Below are 16774 nucleotides of genomic sequence, written 5' to 3' on the forward strand. Positions count from 1 at the left end.
GCCCCACTGATGGAACTCTCTATAGAAATGGCCTCCTCTGCCCTGCCCTGCCTAGCTGACACCCAGGCTCTTCCCACAGAACCACCAACTCCACAGGGCTTCCCTTATGTCTCTCCCTGGGTTCTGTGGAATGGATTCACCGGGGCACTCCTTCCCTCCTGAGGGACTCCACTCTTTCCCAAATCTCAGGGATTTGGGGAAGAAAGACCAGCGTTCCCTGGCAGCAGTGGCCATCTCTGAACACAAACCATGGCTGCTTCTGCTCATAGCAGTGGCTGTCAGGGTCAGTGCCAGAAATATGAAAGTAAATTCCCTGATCGGTCCACCCCATGGTCCCAACACCCCCATCATCCCCAGTAAAGGACAGTGGAGGGGAACCCAAAGGGTCATGATCTCATTTTTACAGATGAGGAAACTGAGGCACAGAAGAGGGACATGACTGCAAAGGTCAGCCTCACGGGTGAGAAGAGCTGGGTCATTCTCCCACCTGGACCCAGGGGCCACTCTTGTTGGGCCCTCCAATGGTTGGGGATTTGACACAGAGCACCGGAAGACAGGGTTTGCCCAGACCTTGAAAGAGAGAAAGTATTAAGGATGCCCCCAGTACCACCATTTTGCAGCTCCCCAAATAAACAACTCCATAGCCACTTTTGAAGTCAGCTTTATATCAAACTATAAAAACTTGGATCTTGTTCTGAATATACACATACAAAAGCAGTACTATCAAAAACAATAATATTAATATTAACATCAAACATGCTAATTACTACAAATGTACAGAAACCTTGTGCATATTTACAACAGCCAATTCCTGGCCACAGTTCCATAAGGCAGTACCTGGGAAAAGGGGACAACCCAAGAGGTCAAGGCATAATTGAGACTGGGTCATGCCTGAGTCTGAACTGCCCCTTCTGTGCCAAAAGGGCCTGTGGGATGGCAGAAGCTGAGCAGGAAAACTGAACTCCTGTTTTCCTAGGGTAGAATAAAGTACCCTGCAGGACAGGAGATGGGCAGAGCCCATGCTGGACAGAACAACCTCCCTAAGGCTTCCTTCCACATGCCAGTCCCCAGTCTGTGGCTATGTTGGTTACATGGCAAATGGGAAGTCAGATTGCAGATGGAATTAAGGTTGCTAATCCACTGACCTTAAAGCAGGGAGATGACCTTGGATTATCTAGGTAAGCTTAATCACAAGGGTCCTTAAAAGTGGCAGAGGGAGGAAAGGAGGTCTCCTGGATGTGACAGGAAAAGGTTTCAACTATTCCCTGCTGGCTCTGAAGATGAAGGGACCTTGAGTCAAGAAATATAAGCAGCCTCTGGAAATGTAAAGGCCAGGTAATGAATTCTTCCAAAGGCTCTTCAGATACCTTAATTTTAGCCCCATGTTGGACTTCTGACCTACAGAACTGTGGGATACCCTTCTGTTATAATCCAGTAAGTCTGTGAAAATGTGTCACAGAAGCAATAGGAAGCAACTTTGGGATACGTTTCTGTTGAAATCTACTAAGTCTGTGAAAATGTGTCAAAGAAGCAACCATTACAGAGGCCAAGGAGTCAGAGGTCAAGCTTGCCCTGCCCCTGCCAAGACCTCAGCCAGATACTCAGGTGGCAGGGTCCATGGAAGACACCCTGGGCCCTGTCCCTAAATAAGAGTAGGGTAAACCCAAGAAGACCCAGGACGTCCTGGGCCCCACTATGGTGAACACCAAGGCTCCCACTGGAACCACCTTTGGGGGTAAAACCCTTTAGATTGTAGAGAGGGGTCAAGGTCTGAGGTCCCAGGGCAGGCAGCAGGTGGGCGATCTGGAAGTCTCTGATGCTGGCTCTGCTCCCAACATACCACATGACCCCAGAAGTCCCTTTCCAGGCCTCAGAGTTCTTTTCCTTTTTTTCCCCTTCAGTTCTGTCTTGAATTCCAGATTTGCGAAACCCAGCTTTTTGTGGTCCCAGCTGAAGGAGGCAGGATGGCTGCCCCTCTTCCTTGGCTCTTGGGGATTAGAAAAGGGGCTCAGAACCACCCAGGAGGCACAGTGTAGAAAGGTCCCCTGGACACAAGGTTTTCCAAGACCCCTGCCTGGGTGACATTCTCTGTCCTGGCTCCCTCCTGTGTGCACACACGATCGACTACAATTTACAGAGAGTTTCTTAGGTATTTCCTTAGCCAAACAGTTGGCTTCTCACAGTGAGTGCTTCTGCCCCCACCAGACAGAGAAGCAAAGCAGGGGCTAACCTAGTTGAGCTGCCCAGGGGCCTATACGTTGGCAGGGATAGGCAGAAGCAGCAGCAGAATTCAAAGGCACAGGAGGGGCCCTGAGTCAGGGCTGGTCTGAACAGTCCCCTGGCAGGGTTATTGCTGCATGTGGGATAGTACCCAATGCTTTCTGGGTGCTCCCAAGCAAATCGTACCACAAGAAATGCTAAGCAACCTTTATAAGGGAAAATAGGGACCTGGAGGGCTCTTGCACTTCTGTGTTGACATCGAGGATGCTCCGGATGCTCTTTACATCGCTGGTGGATAGGTTCCCCTTGATGGATAGGATGGCACTCAGGTGACCTTTGCTGGCAAAGAGAGCAACCTGTGAGCCCAGATAGTCACCAACACCCCCACTCAAATCCCTTCCTGCCTCCACAGACTCCTGGCCAGTGCCACAGGGCCCTACAGCCAATCCCCTGCCCACTAAGAGGCTTCCCTTGCTCCTGACATGCTCCAGCAGCCAGTGGTCCCAAGAGTGGCCACGCTCCTACTTCAGGCCTTTGCATTTGTTGTTTCTCCTGGAATGCTCTTTCCCACACTTGAGATGATTAGCTCCTTCCCATCTTTAGGTATCAGCTAAAATGTCACCTTCCCCAAGAAACTGTCCCATCTCTAAAGCCCCTTCTGTTATCATGACCTTGGCTAAATTCATTACTGCTTGCCATTATATTTCTTTGTCTGCTTATTTCTTTATCACTTATTTCTTTGTCTGCTTATTTCTTTATCATTTCTTTTCTCTCAACAGAATGGGAGCCACTTGTCCTGTGTTTCACTGCATCCTGGTGCCTAGAACAGAGCCTGGTACCTAGTAGACTGCTAAACCATTGCTGGTGGGATGAGTGGATGGTTGGGTAGATGAGTAGATGGGCAGCCAGGTGCTTATATGGGTGGAGTGGATCAGCCAGGAGCTGACCTAGGCTAAGATGAGTCAACCCCCATCAAGACACATTTGAAATTTTCCTACCAGTCCCTGGTAGGAAAAAAATGTCCCTGGCTCACCAGACCCCCAGGTAGCCATGTGCTAAGCTTCCACTCCCAAACAGGAGCCTCAGAGCCCAGGGCACAGGTCTAGGCCCCCCAGGCCCCCAGGCTGAGGGGTAGACCCTGATCTCTCAGGTCTCAGGAGGAAGTGTCGTGTAACGCTAACAGCAGCATGGGTGTGGAGCCAGACTGCCTGGTCTTTTCACCTTGGCTAACTGTGTCATCTTGGACACACTCCTTAAGCTCTCCAGGCCTAATCTGTAAAATGAGATTGAAGTGTCAGCCTTATAAGGCTGTGGCAAAGACTAAATGAGTCTATTTGAGTCCCTGGTAAAGATCTTGCAGTGACTGCGCACATTCAGCAAACAGCAGAGGTCAGCTACCATAACTGTACCACTGTAGAACATCAGTTTCTGGGTTCCTAATGCCAGCCCCACAAGGCACCTCACCATAGAGGGGTCTGGCAGGGCCAGGCTAGCAGCTCAGTCCCCCTAGTTCTCACCTGAAGTCGGGGTAGCAGGTGGCATAAGTGGCTACCTCGATCTTGATAGCACTGGGATCCTGCAGGCGAATGATCTCAGCAAGCGTGGGGAGGGCCGGTTGCAGCCAGGTTGCAGGGGAGCCCTGCAGGCACAGGTGTGGTTGGAGGGAGCCTGCCCTTGCCCTCACAGATACCCAGGGGCCCAGAGAAGCTCAGGTCAGTAGCTGGTTGGGCTTCAAGAGGCCCTGAGGGTGCTGTCATGGACCCTAAAAGGGTTGAAGGGAAAGAGGAGCCCGTTCCAAGGGGCAAAAGAGGAGTGGGCAGGGGCTTACGTTTTGGGTGCAGAAATTCTGGATGACCTCGGCGTTGGCCAGGATATGCTTTGCCAGTTGCTGCTGCTGCTCAGCCGTCTTGAGAACCAGGCGCCGCTTGCTGAGGCGGATGATGTACTCCTTCACCAGGTGCAGGTGTATGACCTCCATGAGCTCCTGGGAGAGCGAACAGCCAAGGTCATGCAAGCCAACCACTATGGGGAGCTCACCACCTCCCTTGAAGCCTTGAAGCCAGGAATTCCTGAGAGGTAGATAACAGGGTAAGAGTGCATTCATCTGCGTGCACGTGAGCCAGTGTGGATGTGGGTGGACACACATGTGTTAGCGAACATGTCCAGGCTGCCCCCCAACTTCCCCAGGCCTACCCACCAGCCCAGAGCCTCCTTACCTTCCGGAAACAGTCTTGCAGTTCTGAGAACTCAGATAGCCTCCCGCCCACGGTGGCAATGATTTCCTCCATGGTCTGTGCAGGGGTTGTCCAGCGGGTCTGTGTGAATTTCTTGAACAGTGGCTGAGATGGGGGAGGCAGGAAGTCTGGTCACACCCTGGAGAGGCAGGGCCACCATCCGCAGACACACACACACACACACACACACACACACAAAAACACAAGTGCACAGCAGGAGGGCTGGGGGAGGAAGCTCAGGGAATCCCAGAGAACCTGGGCAGAGCTCAGGTCCCTGCTCACAGACAGGAAAGTGGAGGCAGGTTTTGTATACCCTTCTTCAAGGTCATCCAGCTGTGGCCTAAGAGCCAGGATGGCCTGTCTGCCGGCCCAAGGCCTTTTCCATTGCCTCCCTCTTAAATAAATAAATTCCTGCATAAACAAAGCCTTATGCTTGGCCGAGCCTACGAGACCTGGTGCCAAGAGATCCAGGGTCACTGGTAAGGACTTCACTAGCCTTGAACCAGCTGTGGCCTCTAGTGCCAGACACTGAGCAGAGAATATCTTCTCTTCCTTTTGAAGGACCCTCACCTCAACCTCTGTTGAAGGAACTATTAATTCACAGGATTTTCTGTGGATTTCTTGGCCCAGAGGAAAAGTGACCCTGATGCCAAAGGCCCCATGCATCAGCAAGAAAGTCTAGAGACTTAGAGAAAAAATATGACTAAACCCGGGGACATGTCTGGGTCTATTTTTCCAGGCGCTCCCAGCCCTAGTAGCCCCTTTCAGGCCAAACCCCAGTACAATGTGGTAGGCAAAGTTAGGAGCCCTCTGGGGCCCCAACACCTGGCACAGTAACTGGCCCTGCTCCATGCCTCCCACAGGCTCAAAATGTGTCCTCCCCAGGGGCACCCTCACCAGCCTGCCCCAGGATACCACCTTCAGGTCCATGAGCATGTTCTGGAGCAGGGAGTCAAAGCCATGGTTCTTGAGCTCATTCAGGGGTCTCAGGCTGTCCTGTGCGACCTGCCACTTCTGTTCCATGGATGTCCTGGGAGACAGAAGCAAGAAGGTTACACCAGCCTACAGCCACACACCCAGGGAAGTAGTTAGCACCCCTCCTCATTCTAGAACCCTTGATGGCTCCTCCTTCCCTGTGGGATCAAAACCAAGTCCTCCCGTCCATGCTCTCCATGCCCCCTAGTGCACACCTACACCACATTCCCTTCTAACTGAGGGCAAGTGAGCCTCTCCATGACTCAATTTGCCCACTGGCTTAACAGGCATCATCATTATACCTGCCCTGTATGGCTATTAAAGGGTTTGCATGAGTGCTTAAGCCATCCAACATTGATGTTTGCTGCTGCTGCTGCTGCCACTACTGCAGGTCCCAGTCTTTTACTTACATGTCTTCTTCCTAACTTTAAATACACTTCTTTGCTCGAGCAGCTCTTCCTCCTCTCATCTCCCAGCTAGCCTCTACCCACAGGCCAAGCTCTACCACTCCTCCTTGCTCCTGCAAGCCCTCAGAGCATTCTTACCGGAAGGACAGGCAGTTGTTGATGTTGGCAATGACATTGGCCCTGTAATTGCTCAGCTGTTTGCATCTCTCCAGAAATTCATCAAAGGTGCGCTGGTAGCTGGTGAAACCAGAAAGGGCACATTCAGGACCAGCACAAACACTGAGACAACAGCAGCCTGTAGCCTGCCCCTGCCATTCTCCCTGGTTTTACAGAGAACTTTTTCTGTTTGATTGTCTCCCCACAGCTTAGGAGGGGCTGCTAGCTCCTAAACATCATGCCACTGGCTTCACAAGCCAGAGACCCTCCAGGGCTCCTGAAGAGAACATGAGCCCTGCAGTGCTTCTCCTAGCCCTTGCCCCAGAGCCCCTACTGCTAGAAGACCGGAGGGGATATAGTTTACTGGAAGAGTCCTTAGAGGTGTTGGTGAAGGGGTAGCAGGGGTCTCAGTCCTTCCTGAGACTGCTCTCCTGGCAGCTTTGCTGATTGGGAGGCAGGAAGCTCCACCCTGAGTCCTGGTGGGGGTCAGACCTCCTGAGGCTCTTAGCATCCAGGGGGATGGGGTGGAGGCTGATCTAACTTGGACTCTCTGAGCCAGGTGGCTGCAGGGTCACATTCCAGGCACACATGCACATACCCACCTCCTAAGGAATGCAGATAGTTCCGCCAGCAGCACTTGCTTTATCTGCATGCCCAAGTCAGGGGTGATGCTCTCGGCCTTGGCCTGGGCCTGGGAGATGATCTGCAAGGTAATGATGGGTGAGCTGAGCAGGGATTCTCCTGGACTGGGGCTGGAATGGGGCAGGGAACATGCTGGAATAAGGGGGGTGCGAGGAAGTGGGCATGTCTTTCCACACAGGAGTGCATGGGCAGGGGTCTCTGCTTGCACATGCATGAACTGTACGTGTACACCATGTAGGTTGTACGTGGGGAAGCCTGTGATACCTGGATGATGTCAATGGCCAATTCACTGTGGCAGTGACCATCCAACCTCTGGGGGGCCACATCCTGGGCCCAGTGCTGTGACTCCAGCTTCAGGGCACGGTCCATCAGTTCCTTCACTTTGGCCTGGGGGTAGAAGGGGTAGGTCATCATAGCACTGACCCACCTCCCTGCTTACCTAGAAGTCCCTGTCAATCTCCCTCCTTGTGCCCAGTCTGTCTCTGATCCCCTCTGAGTTGCCTTATAGCCCCTCACTGCCCAGGCCCTGGTCCCAGTGCAAGACTCACCACCTCATTAGACAGGAATGTGGCCTCCAACAGCCGGATTTGCTTCGGGGGCAGGAGGTTCCCCAGCCCAACACCCTGCAGCTCACCTGCCAGCTTGGGGCTGTTGATAATGTCACTGTGGACAGAGGGAGGCTAGCATAAGGAGAGGGGCACCCACTCAGTACCACCCCTCAATCAGGAGCCCACCTTCTCAGCCTCCTTCTCTAGCCCCTGGCACGCCCAGTCTCCCCCTGCACCCTCCAGCACCCCCACCCTGTTCTCCATTTCAAGTGATGGGTCCTCCATCTGCTCTTTGGTTCAGGTCAGAAACCCTGAAATCGTCATCATGTCTCTCCCGACTTTCAGCCCCACATCCATACTTATACTCAAACAACCCCCAATATTCATTTACCCTCAAGCCACCCTGGTGCCCTGGCAGCCTCCAACTCTCATCCACTTGTCCCTGCCCCCAGTAACCCCTTCTCAGCCCAGCAGTCACATCTTTCAAATCTGATCTCCCTGCCCCAAGCCAGCCCACAGCAACCCTGAGACCCACCCAGCTCTTTGGCATCCCAGACTGCTGACCTTGGGCATCTCGCCAGCCCTGTCCCCTACACCAGGCTATCCCTGCAGCCCCAAGAGGGTGGGCCAGCCTAGGCAGGAAGGGCTGCCCCTGAACTGTTCCAGGGAGGCGTCTCAGCTCACTCTCATGGCGCCTCTGCAGGGTCCCTTAGTTCCCAGGGGACCTGCCCAGCCCTAGCACTTCCTAAGGGGCCATTGTCTGGAGCCTTAAGAATGACCCTCTCTGTGCCCCTCACCCGGTCTAGATGCAGCTGTCCTTCTGTTCCCCACACTTCTGGCCACACATGTTTCAGAAATGCCTCCCTGGACATTCCCTCACCAGGGGCCATGGCCAACTTGACCTTAGTTTCTTGCTGTGGGTCCCAGGTGAGGAGACCCTAAGGTCACTGGGACAGGAAGACTGATAGGCAGAGGTACAAGTGCCTGGAATTTCCTGGCGAGTCAGGACAACAAGCAGGAACTGGCTTGAGGCTGGGCTATCTCCCTCATAGCCCTGCCCTATGACAGTTTCCTTATGCCCTGTTGACTCTTCACCCACCATCCCACTGGGCTCTTTCTCTGTCCTCCTGCCAGAGGCCGACCCATCAGCACTAACTGAGCCCAATGCCACTCGAACATCTTCTGAGCCTCAGACACTGCCTATACTGTCTCCAGCTCCAGCTTCCTTCTTACAGGCTTCATGGCCTGGGGGGCAGCAGCTGAGCCCCCACAATAAGAGCCCCTGGACTCCCATGTGCTGGACATTTCCACCGTGTGGTACATGGCTCTCGCCATGTATTTTGTGTAAATGAGAGGTACACTCAGTGATCCATGGAGTCTCAGCCAATAGGGGATGCCTGAGGCTGTACCCAGCTGGGATACCAGCTGTCCTCCATTAGCACAGCCAGACCCCAGCTCTGCCAAGACTGGATCTTTCCAACTGGACCCCTGCCCTATCCCACCTGCACTGACTGTCCTGCCCATGGGTGCCCCCATAGCTTGCCAGACAAATCTAAACACTCTGACAAGTTCTGCTGACTCCCAGAATGCCACAAGGCTCAGCCTCAGGCCCTGGAAGATGCCATGACCTCTGCCAGGAACATCATCCTCCCTCCCACCTTCTTACTGGCCTAGCCCCTCCCTAGCCTGACTCCTCACATCCATAAGACTATGAGCTGCTTCAGGGCAGGAACACTGGTTCCTGCAATCTCTGAGCTGGCTTCCTGGACTCCCTCAGGCCTGTTCAGACCCCTTTCTCCTCTGGATTGTCATTGTCTGCTTCACCACCCTCCCCAGACTGGGAGCTCATGAATGAATGAAGTCCTTACCAGCCATTCTCTGTACCTCAGTTTCTTCAAATGCAGAATGTGGCTAAAGCCCAGGAAATCAAGGGTGCAAAGTGCAAAGCAGCTCCAACCCTAGCCCTGACCCTGTGCCTAGGTCCTAACCTTGCATGCCTAGGTTTTATCCTTCTGAGTCCAAGTTCCACCCCTGCTTTCTCAGATCCCCAAGTCTGTAAGCACTGGCCTCGCTAAAAAGAGTTCCCTGCATGCCTTGGCTCCCCTCCCACAGAGCAGAACCCTCCCACCACACCCCACTCCTGCCCACCGGGCAGGCAGCAGCCTGACGCACTCACTTTGGGTAGAGATTCTGCACCCAGACCAGCAGCATGTAGGTGTCGCGCTCACACAGCTCGAACTGCGCCATGGCGGCTAGGTGGGCCGCGAAGTGCTCGTGGTAGCTCTGGGCATAGGTGGCCACCACGCCGAATTCGGCGGGGAACAGCGGCTTGAGCCTCTCCACTACCGCCTCCAGGTCCTCCTTCATGGTGCGGCCCATGTGCAGAAAGCTGCTCTCAGCCTCCGAGCGGCCCTCGGCGCACGCGACCGGCCGCCGGCCCATGCGCTCCTCAGCGGCCTCCAACACGCCGCGCTGCCACAGCTGCAGCCAGCGCCGCGGGCGCGTGGCCGCCAGCGCCGAAGTCCCCGGCCCCGCCGCAGCCGCCTGGCGATCCTCACGCTCCTGCTCGACCACCACGGCCAGAGCCTGGCGCAGCCGCTCCGGCGCCACCTCCAGCGGCCGCCTCAGAACGCCGAGCACCAGGTCGCGTAGCAGCACGTACAGCGCTTCCACCTTGCTCTGACGCCACACCAGCTCCTCCTCGCCCGCACCGCCCGCTGCGGCCTCCTGCAGCTCCCGCTCCAACGCCAGCAGTGGCCGCGCCGCCTCTAGCCGTCCACGCTCCAGGGCTGCCTTGAGATCCTCCACTGCGACCCAGAAACCCGAATTAGCGCCTGGCTCAGGATTCCACCTGACTGCAGGACCAATCGCCCACAGGACGCCCACAGGAGGAGGAGGCTGGGTCCCCTGTGATGAAGGTAGTGTCTCACGAGCCCCTGGTCAGCCTGCCATCAGCCCATCCCATTGGGCACAGGTAAAAGAGGGGAGGCAGACACACCTCCAAGCCCAGCTTGCTGCCCCCAAATCCTGGGTGAGTGGTTTATTCATGCCCATGCCCTCCTACGGGCTGCATGCATAGCTCTAATGCAGGACCCCTGGGGGCCAGCCTACCTGAGGGCAATGGGGCATGCAGCCCCAGACTGGTGTCAGGCTCGCCCTCTGGCTCCACTGAGCCCAGCTGGCCCTTCTTCTTCTTCCCTTTGGTAAAGACACTGAACATGCCAGCTAGTCCTTTCGGCTTGTTCTTCTTCTTCTTCTTCAATGCTTCTTCCTCTTCCTTGTCTGGGGCTACCCCAGGCTCCAGGGGAGGCATCAGGTCCTCAGAGGAGGCCTCTGACATGGAAGCTTCTGACTCCACCTCTGATGTGGAAGGCAACTTTTGGGAGCTTCTGAGGAAGTCAAGGGTCCCTGGCATAGGCTGCTGGCCTGGAAGGCCTTGGAAGAATGTCATCATCTTCAGCATCACCCTGGCTCAGGCCTGCAAGATAGGATGGGGAAGGATGAAGAACTCAGTGGTCACAGTGGACTGGACCTGGTTCCAGGCTCCCAGGCCCAAGCACTCAGCTGTGGAGGCAGCACTGAGCATGTTTGATGTATTTGCACTTGTACAACCATCAGGACTCTGGCCCTCTCCTGGCCTAGATGAGCACCAATGAGCAGAGCTTTCTGGCCACAAATATCTGACCTCCCACAGCTCCTCTTCCAGTACCTCATGTGTGGTCCCTCCCAGAACCACCCCTGAGGCAGGGAAGAGACTGGGGACAACAAGCCTCCCAGAGGTAGAGGGTCTTCACTTCATTTTGGTAAATCCTTCCTTGAAAGCCCACTGCAGGAAGAAAGAACTGCAGGGAATGAGTACTTCCTCAGATCCCATGAGACTCTGGGGAAGAGACAGGGAATGGGCTGCTGGCCCTTTGGACAGATTAAGAACAGGGGTCCAGAAAGGTTGGTGCCAAGCCTAGGGTCACAGAGAACCATAGAAGCTGGCCTGAGGCAGGAACCCAAGCCTCCTGCTGCCCAGCCCCAGCCCCTGCTCCATCTTTACCCAGTTCTTACCTCACTGTGGGATTATCGAGGGCTTCCATGAACACAGCTGCTCTTGCTGGGTCATGAGGGGGCAGACACTGACCTCTCTGCCAACCCTGGGGCACAGGTCTACAGAAGCTATAGGGGATGGGAAGGGACCTCAGAGAGCCTTTCATATGTTATTGGAGGCCAGGGGCTCAGTGAGACATAGGACTGCCTAAGGTCACATAGCAACTTGGGCCCAGAACTAGGCTTCCTGGCTTCTGCCCCTATCTTACTTGCTGCTGAACAGTGACATCATTGTCACAAAAGCTTCTAGTCTCTGTACCCCTCCAAGGTACCCATCACATTGCTTCCTCTCTACCATCCAGAAAGGATATTGTTATTTAGGTTTAAAATGTCCCCTGTGGTCAACAGCTTGGGCTTGGAACTCAGGTCACCAGGCTCTTCCCCTGCCTCCATGTCCCCAAATGACCTACAAGCTCCATTCAGAGATAGAGGGCCCTCCCCAGCACCCTGACCATTGTCAAAGCAAAGCTAAGACCACTGCAGGGGAGTATGGCTAACCATGAGGGAGGGAGCAGACAGAACTGGGCCTCCCTAGCCACTGAGGTGACCTATAACCATGGTGCCACCTGTCTGCCCCACCCCCAAGGATAAATATATCAAGCTGTGCCTCATGTATCATGACTTCAAGTAACCCCTGCAAATCCCTGCAAGGCAGAGAGGACGATCCATCATCCAGAAGAAGAAACTGAGGCTGGTGGTCGGAGTGCATGCCCCAAGCACAATAGGATGGGGCCTCAGATTAGACCTGTTGGTCTCTTCCCACAGCCCCTGTGACCTCCACCAGCCTGGCTACCCTGTCCCATTCCACAAGGGGCTTGCCCCATACCCTGGGGTTTGGCTAGAGTCAGTTGGGGGATAGGAAACCTGCACTTCTCCCACCCCCACCCCGTCATCTTGCCTGGTACCCTGGGCAGAGTCCCACATTCCTGGGCCTCAGTCACTCCCTGGCACCATTGGGCCTGTGAATTCCACTCTAGGACCAAGTAGGGAATGTCCTGGGAAGCCCCAAAGCCAAGGTCCCCAGGTGAAAGGCCACTGGGCACTTCTGCCTTGCCCCACCCACTGGCCCAGCTTCCCCTCCCAGCCCATCTTATTTATGCACCAAGCACCCATAGAAGCCGGTCTATGCAGCAGGTCCACTCAGCCCCACCCTGGGCACCAGGCCCCACCCCTGCCCTCCTCTGGGGGTGGGGGAAGGGTGACCCTGATCCGTAGTGCTGCCTACCAGCCTCACCTCGGCCCTCACTGTCCCACCCCTCCAAGTAGGACACCGCTCCTTCATTCCCACACAGGCCAGCTCCTGCAGGTCCCCTACAGTATCACTACTTTCTCTCCTGTGGCACAAAACCTCTTGTCCAGCAAGGTTCCCCAGTGGGACCCCGAGCCTCATCCCAGGTTTTGACTCCCAGAGGTGGCTGGTGTAGTGGGAAGAGAAACATCTGTGGGCTCTCTGCACCCCTTGCTAGTGTATGGACTTGACACCGCCTTTCTTCACAGGCCTGTTTCTCCATCTGTGAAATGGGGATGAGGACCCCCACCTCACAGTGCTGCTGAGAGGATGTGGCAAAATCCTCCCCCTGGGAACAGCTGAGGCTCAGTGTGGGCAAGTGTCCTGTGTGCCTGTGTCTGCTGTGCAGGCTCAGTGAGGTGCAGCTAGGACAGGGGGAGGCCAGGAAGGCACTCCTTAAAGCCCCAGCCTGACTGGGCCCTCTGAGGCAGGAAGGAGCCTGCTCAGAGACATACAGTGTGGCCACAGGTCAACAGAGATACCCCTAGGCCTACCCTCAGCAGCTGTGCCCAGGCACACTCCCCTCACTCCCTGCCTGGCTAAGTCTGAGGGCCACACACTGCTCCTGGGCCTGGCTCCTCTTTCATGAGGCGCACCCATCCCCCAGATGAGAACATCCAGACACAGGCAAGGAAGTGACTTAGCCTAAGTCACACAGCCAGGGAGTCAGCCACAGGGCTGGGCTTTCCTAAGCAAATGGAAGGAACACCCTGCCCCTGTCCAGCCGCCCAACCCTCCTGCATCTCGCAGCACAGGCCCACAGGACAGGCCCACCGGGAACTCTGTTCAGCGCAGGAGCCTCAGTTTCCCTAGCAGTGGAGCTGTCCGAGGCCAGAGTCCCTCGGAGTGTCCCCTCGGCTGTTGTCAGGCCCTTCCCTTGGGGAATTCGGCTGGGGACTCGGGGCCGGGGCCGGGGCCGGGCAAGAAGCCACGCGGAGCGATGAGGGACGATGAGGGACGGACGCACGGAGGCAGAGTTAAACTTACTGTGTCTGGGCCAGGCCGCCGCTGTCCTGGCTCCAGCTTGGCGCCGCCTGAAATAGTCGCAGACTCCGCCCCCGCCCCGCCCCTCCCACCGTAACCGCGGAAAACCCGCGGGCGGAGGCCAAGGACTGGTGTGGCGGGGGGCTGTGTCCCTGTGACTCTGTCTCCAGGCCGGCCAAGGAGAGGAATAAGAGGTGGTCACTACCTCTCACTACCCGAGGCAGGGGTGACGGGGCTAGTCGTGAGTCGTTGGGAACGTGGGGCACGGGGAAGGATGGAGTGGAGGAGTTGGGGCGGAGGCGAGATCCGTCTGGCGCCGCCAAGCCCATTGTCCGACGACAGTTTCTGATAGGTTACCTGAAAGGGACTCGCGCTCGGGGCCACTTTCCCGCGTCACAGAACCAGCACCCCCCGCCCCCCCACACACACACACACGCACCCTCCCCCGCAGACTCCCTCAGCCGTGAAGTTCAATGCTCTGGGCAGAACGTTTCTGCTGTGGCGTGGAGGCTTGGAGGGGGCTTCCTGGAGGAGGCTCTCTAAAAGGAGGGTGCTGCAGCTCTGAGCAGGGGACTGAGAGAGGTAGCTGTGCACAGGCCGGGGCCTGGCATTACCTCTCATTAGTGGGCCTTGCTTGAAGCCAGGAACTGCTCAGAAAGGTGAAATGACTTACCCAGGTGACATAGGCAGTAAATGGCAAAGTATGAGTTCACACTGAGTTTATACAGCCCTGGAAGACTCCCATTGAACACTACCTCTCTGGGACTTAGGCCGGACTCCAAGGGCTCCTGCAGTTGGCAGGGAGTGAGCACAAGGCCCAGATCCCAGGGCTCAGGCTTATCATGACTTGGCAGAGTGTTACCCACTCAGTATGGCCTTGAGCAAGTCACACTACTTTGTAGTCCTCAGTTTCCCCCCATCTAAACTGTGTCTCAGGGTCTGTGGGGATGGGAGAGGTGGAAAGGCTGGATGTGTGAGAGGGAACCCATTGGTGATTAACTTCCTTCCCCATTTCACAGCAGAGGAATTCTTGCCCTCTGGAAAGGACCTTGTCATTTAGGAATTTCCCAGCTAGGCACAAGCTTCCCTTCTGCTTCTTGCAGCTCCTCTGTGTCTAGTCCTCCTCCCCTTTCCCCTTTCCCCCCTCCCTTCCTCCTTCCCCACCCCCACAGCTAGCTTGGGCACTGGTCTACCAGAGCTGGGAGAGGCAGCTGAGTATGGGGGGAGGATACATTCAGGGGCTGCCCCTTGAGACTGACAACTTCCTCTTCCTCTTCAGGAGTGGTGGCCAAGCGCCAGGTTTGAGCAGTCTGTCATCTATCCTGTCCCTGGGGGGTTTACAGGGGGCAGAGCACAGGAGGCTGCCAGGACAGAGCCAAATGCATACCCCACCCCTCCTCTCCCCAAGGCCCTGGGGATGACATTTTTTAGATGTGTCAACAGAGCCACAGTGCCCCAGGCTGGGAGGTCATTCTATCTGCTCCACAGTGCCCAGATGGGAAGAGGGGGACAGGCCCAACCCAAATTCATCCAGTCATGGATGACAGAATGAGAACCAAGGGGTCCTGGCCTGCTGCCTGCTGTGGCTTCATTGTGCAATTCTCACAAGGCTCTCCTGCCAGACTCTGCCCCATCCTGTGTCCCTCTTAACTCTAAGCAGATTAGGAAATCTGTCCGGCATGGAGGGGTTGTCAGGCCCACAAGACTTCACTGTCCCCTCAGAGCCAGCCCCTGATCAGCATGGGCTTTGCAAGGCAGGGACAGGGCTGCCAACTTCATCCCTAGTTGCCCACAATGGCTCACCCAGAGCGACTGCCAGGGATTGGGAAAGAGAACCCTGCCTTCTGCCTGTGTGGTGTACCAGTCACTCCCTCTCTTTGAGTTCAGTCCCCCAAACAAGGGAAAACTGAAAATAGGGCTGCACAAGAGGACTGAGGGATGACATCCAGTGGGGCTCACAGGGCAGGAGCTATTCTTACCCACTTTTGGCATATGAGAGAACAGTCCTTAAGAAGCCAGACACTTCCAGAGGGAGCCAGAGGCCAGCCAAGGGTCCACCCCCAGCAGGAAATGAATATCAGATGCTGGTTGGGAATGTTTGTAACCCGCTGCTATCCTATTTCTCACCTCCTAGGGGATAAATCAGGAATAATAAGCTGGTTCCACCAGGCAGGATGGTTAGCAGGTAGGAGCACACTGGCAATGACCCCCGAAGTCCAGCCCAGAAGTCAAGTGCTCCAGCACCCGGCTAGCAGCTACAGTCAGCTCCTGTGTGCAACCCAGAGCCTGAGAGGTCCAGGTTTTATGGGACATCTGCTCCCTTTCTTCTGCTCAAGCAATGACAGCTGATTTTTTTTTTAATTATGGTAAAATACACTTAACAAAAAATTTACTATTTTAAACATTGTATCAATAAGTGCACAGTTCTGTGGCATTAAATAAATTCACATTGTGCAACCATCACCACCATCCCATCCATCTCAGAACTCTTTTCACCTTGCAAAACTAAAACTCTGTACCTATTACACAATAACTTTCCTTCCCTCTACCCTAAGCCCCCCAGCACATACCATTCTACTTTCTGTCTCTATGGTTTGACTACTCTAGAGACCTCACATAAGTAGAGTCATACAGTTATTTGTCCTTTTGTGACTGCCTTATTGCACTCAGCATAGTATCTTCAGGGTTCACTCATGTTGCAGCACGTGTCAGAATTTCCTTCCATTTTAAGGCTGAGTAATATTCCATCACACAGACACATCACATTGTTTATCCATTCATTCCTCAACAGACACTGGGTTGCTGCCACCTTTGGGCTACTGTAAATAATGCTGCTATAAACAGGGGTATGCAAATTCTGTTCATGGTCCTGTTTTCAACTCTTTTTAGATCAACAGCTGACTTTTGTTGGCCTCCACAGATGCCAAGTTCTTTTAAGTGCTTTGTATACATTAACTGATTTCCAGGCTACTTAAATTGAATAGGACTTAATTAATCCCATTTCACAGGTGAGGAAATTGAGGCTCAGCTAGGTCCAGTCATTGTGGAGCTGGAATGTCCTTCACTAAGCATAGTACTGTATTGCTTCTCCTCCAGTGTTGCTCAGTGTCTGAAATGCAGCTTGATATATTTAAGTCAGATACAAGGAAGGACTTTCAAGCCAGAGTGTTAGATGCAGGAATAAGAGGTACTATCCTCTAAGGTTTTTTCACTTGGGAAAAATAT

At 54.7% G+C, this 16774-nt stretch overlaps 1 protein-coding gene across 2 annotated transcripts; it reads right to left on the bottom strand.

The window, feature by feature from the left end:
- Window positions 1-645: 645 nt before the first annotated feature.
- On the bottom strand, window positions 646-13610 carry TNFAIP2 (TNF alpha induced protein 2). Of its 2 annotated transcripts, none has more exons than XM_053603220.1 (12): window positions 13553-13610; window positions 10294-10660; window positions 9359-9989; window positions 7183-7297; window positions 6899-7021; window positions 6595-6695; window positions 5975-6073; window positions 5373-5484; window positions 4437-4559; window positions 4049-4204; window positions 3738-3859; window positions 646-2559 (listed from the first exon to the last, which is right to left on the bottom strand). In XM_053603220.1, exons 2-12 carry the CDS (start codon window positions 10643-10645, stop codon window positions 2418-2420), a joined length of 2076 nt encoding a protein of 691 aa, XP_053459195.1. In that variant the 5' UTR covers window positions 10646-10660; window positions 13553-13610; the 3' UTR covers window positions 646-2417. The 2 variants fall into 2 exon arrangements, with proteins under 2 accessions (XP_053459195.1, XP_053459194.1); XM_053603219.1 differs by lacking the exon at window positions 13553-13610 and adding an exon at window positions 11239-12691.
- Window positions 13611-16774: the final 3164 nt, after the last annotated feature.

Source organism: Nycticebus coucang, chromosome 9, assembly GCF_027406575.1.
Source record: "Nycticebus coucang isolate mNycCou1 chromosome 9, mNycCou1.pri, whole genome shotgun sequence".
Lineage (NCBI taxonomy): Eukaryota > Metazoa > Chordata > Mammalia > Primates > Lorisidae > Nycticebus > Nycticebus coucang.

Excerpts from the sequence above, each read along its gene's own strand:
- TNFAIP2 (XM_053603220.1), bottom strand. The coding sequence starts at position 10,645 with ATGCTGAAGATGATGACATTCTTCCAAGGCCTTCCAGGCCAGCAGCCT. Across the intron at positions 7,298-9,358 it reads GTGCAGAATCTCTACCCAAA|TGACATTATCAACAGCCCCA; the intron begins GTGAGTGCGTCA and ends CTCTGTCCACAG. Across the intron at positions 5,485-5,974 it reads AACAACTGCCTGTCCTTCCG|GACATCCATGGAACAGAAGT; the intron begins GTAAGAATGCTC and ends TCTGTCTCCCAG.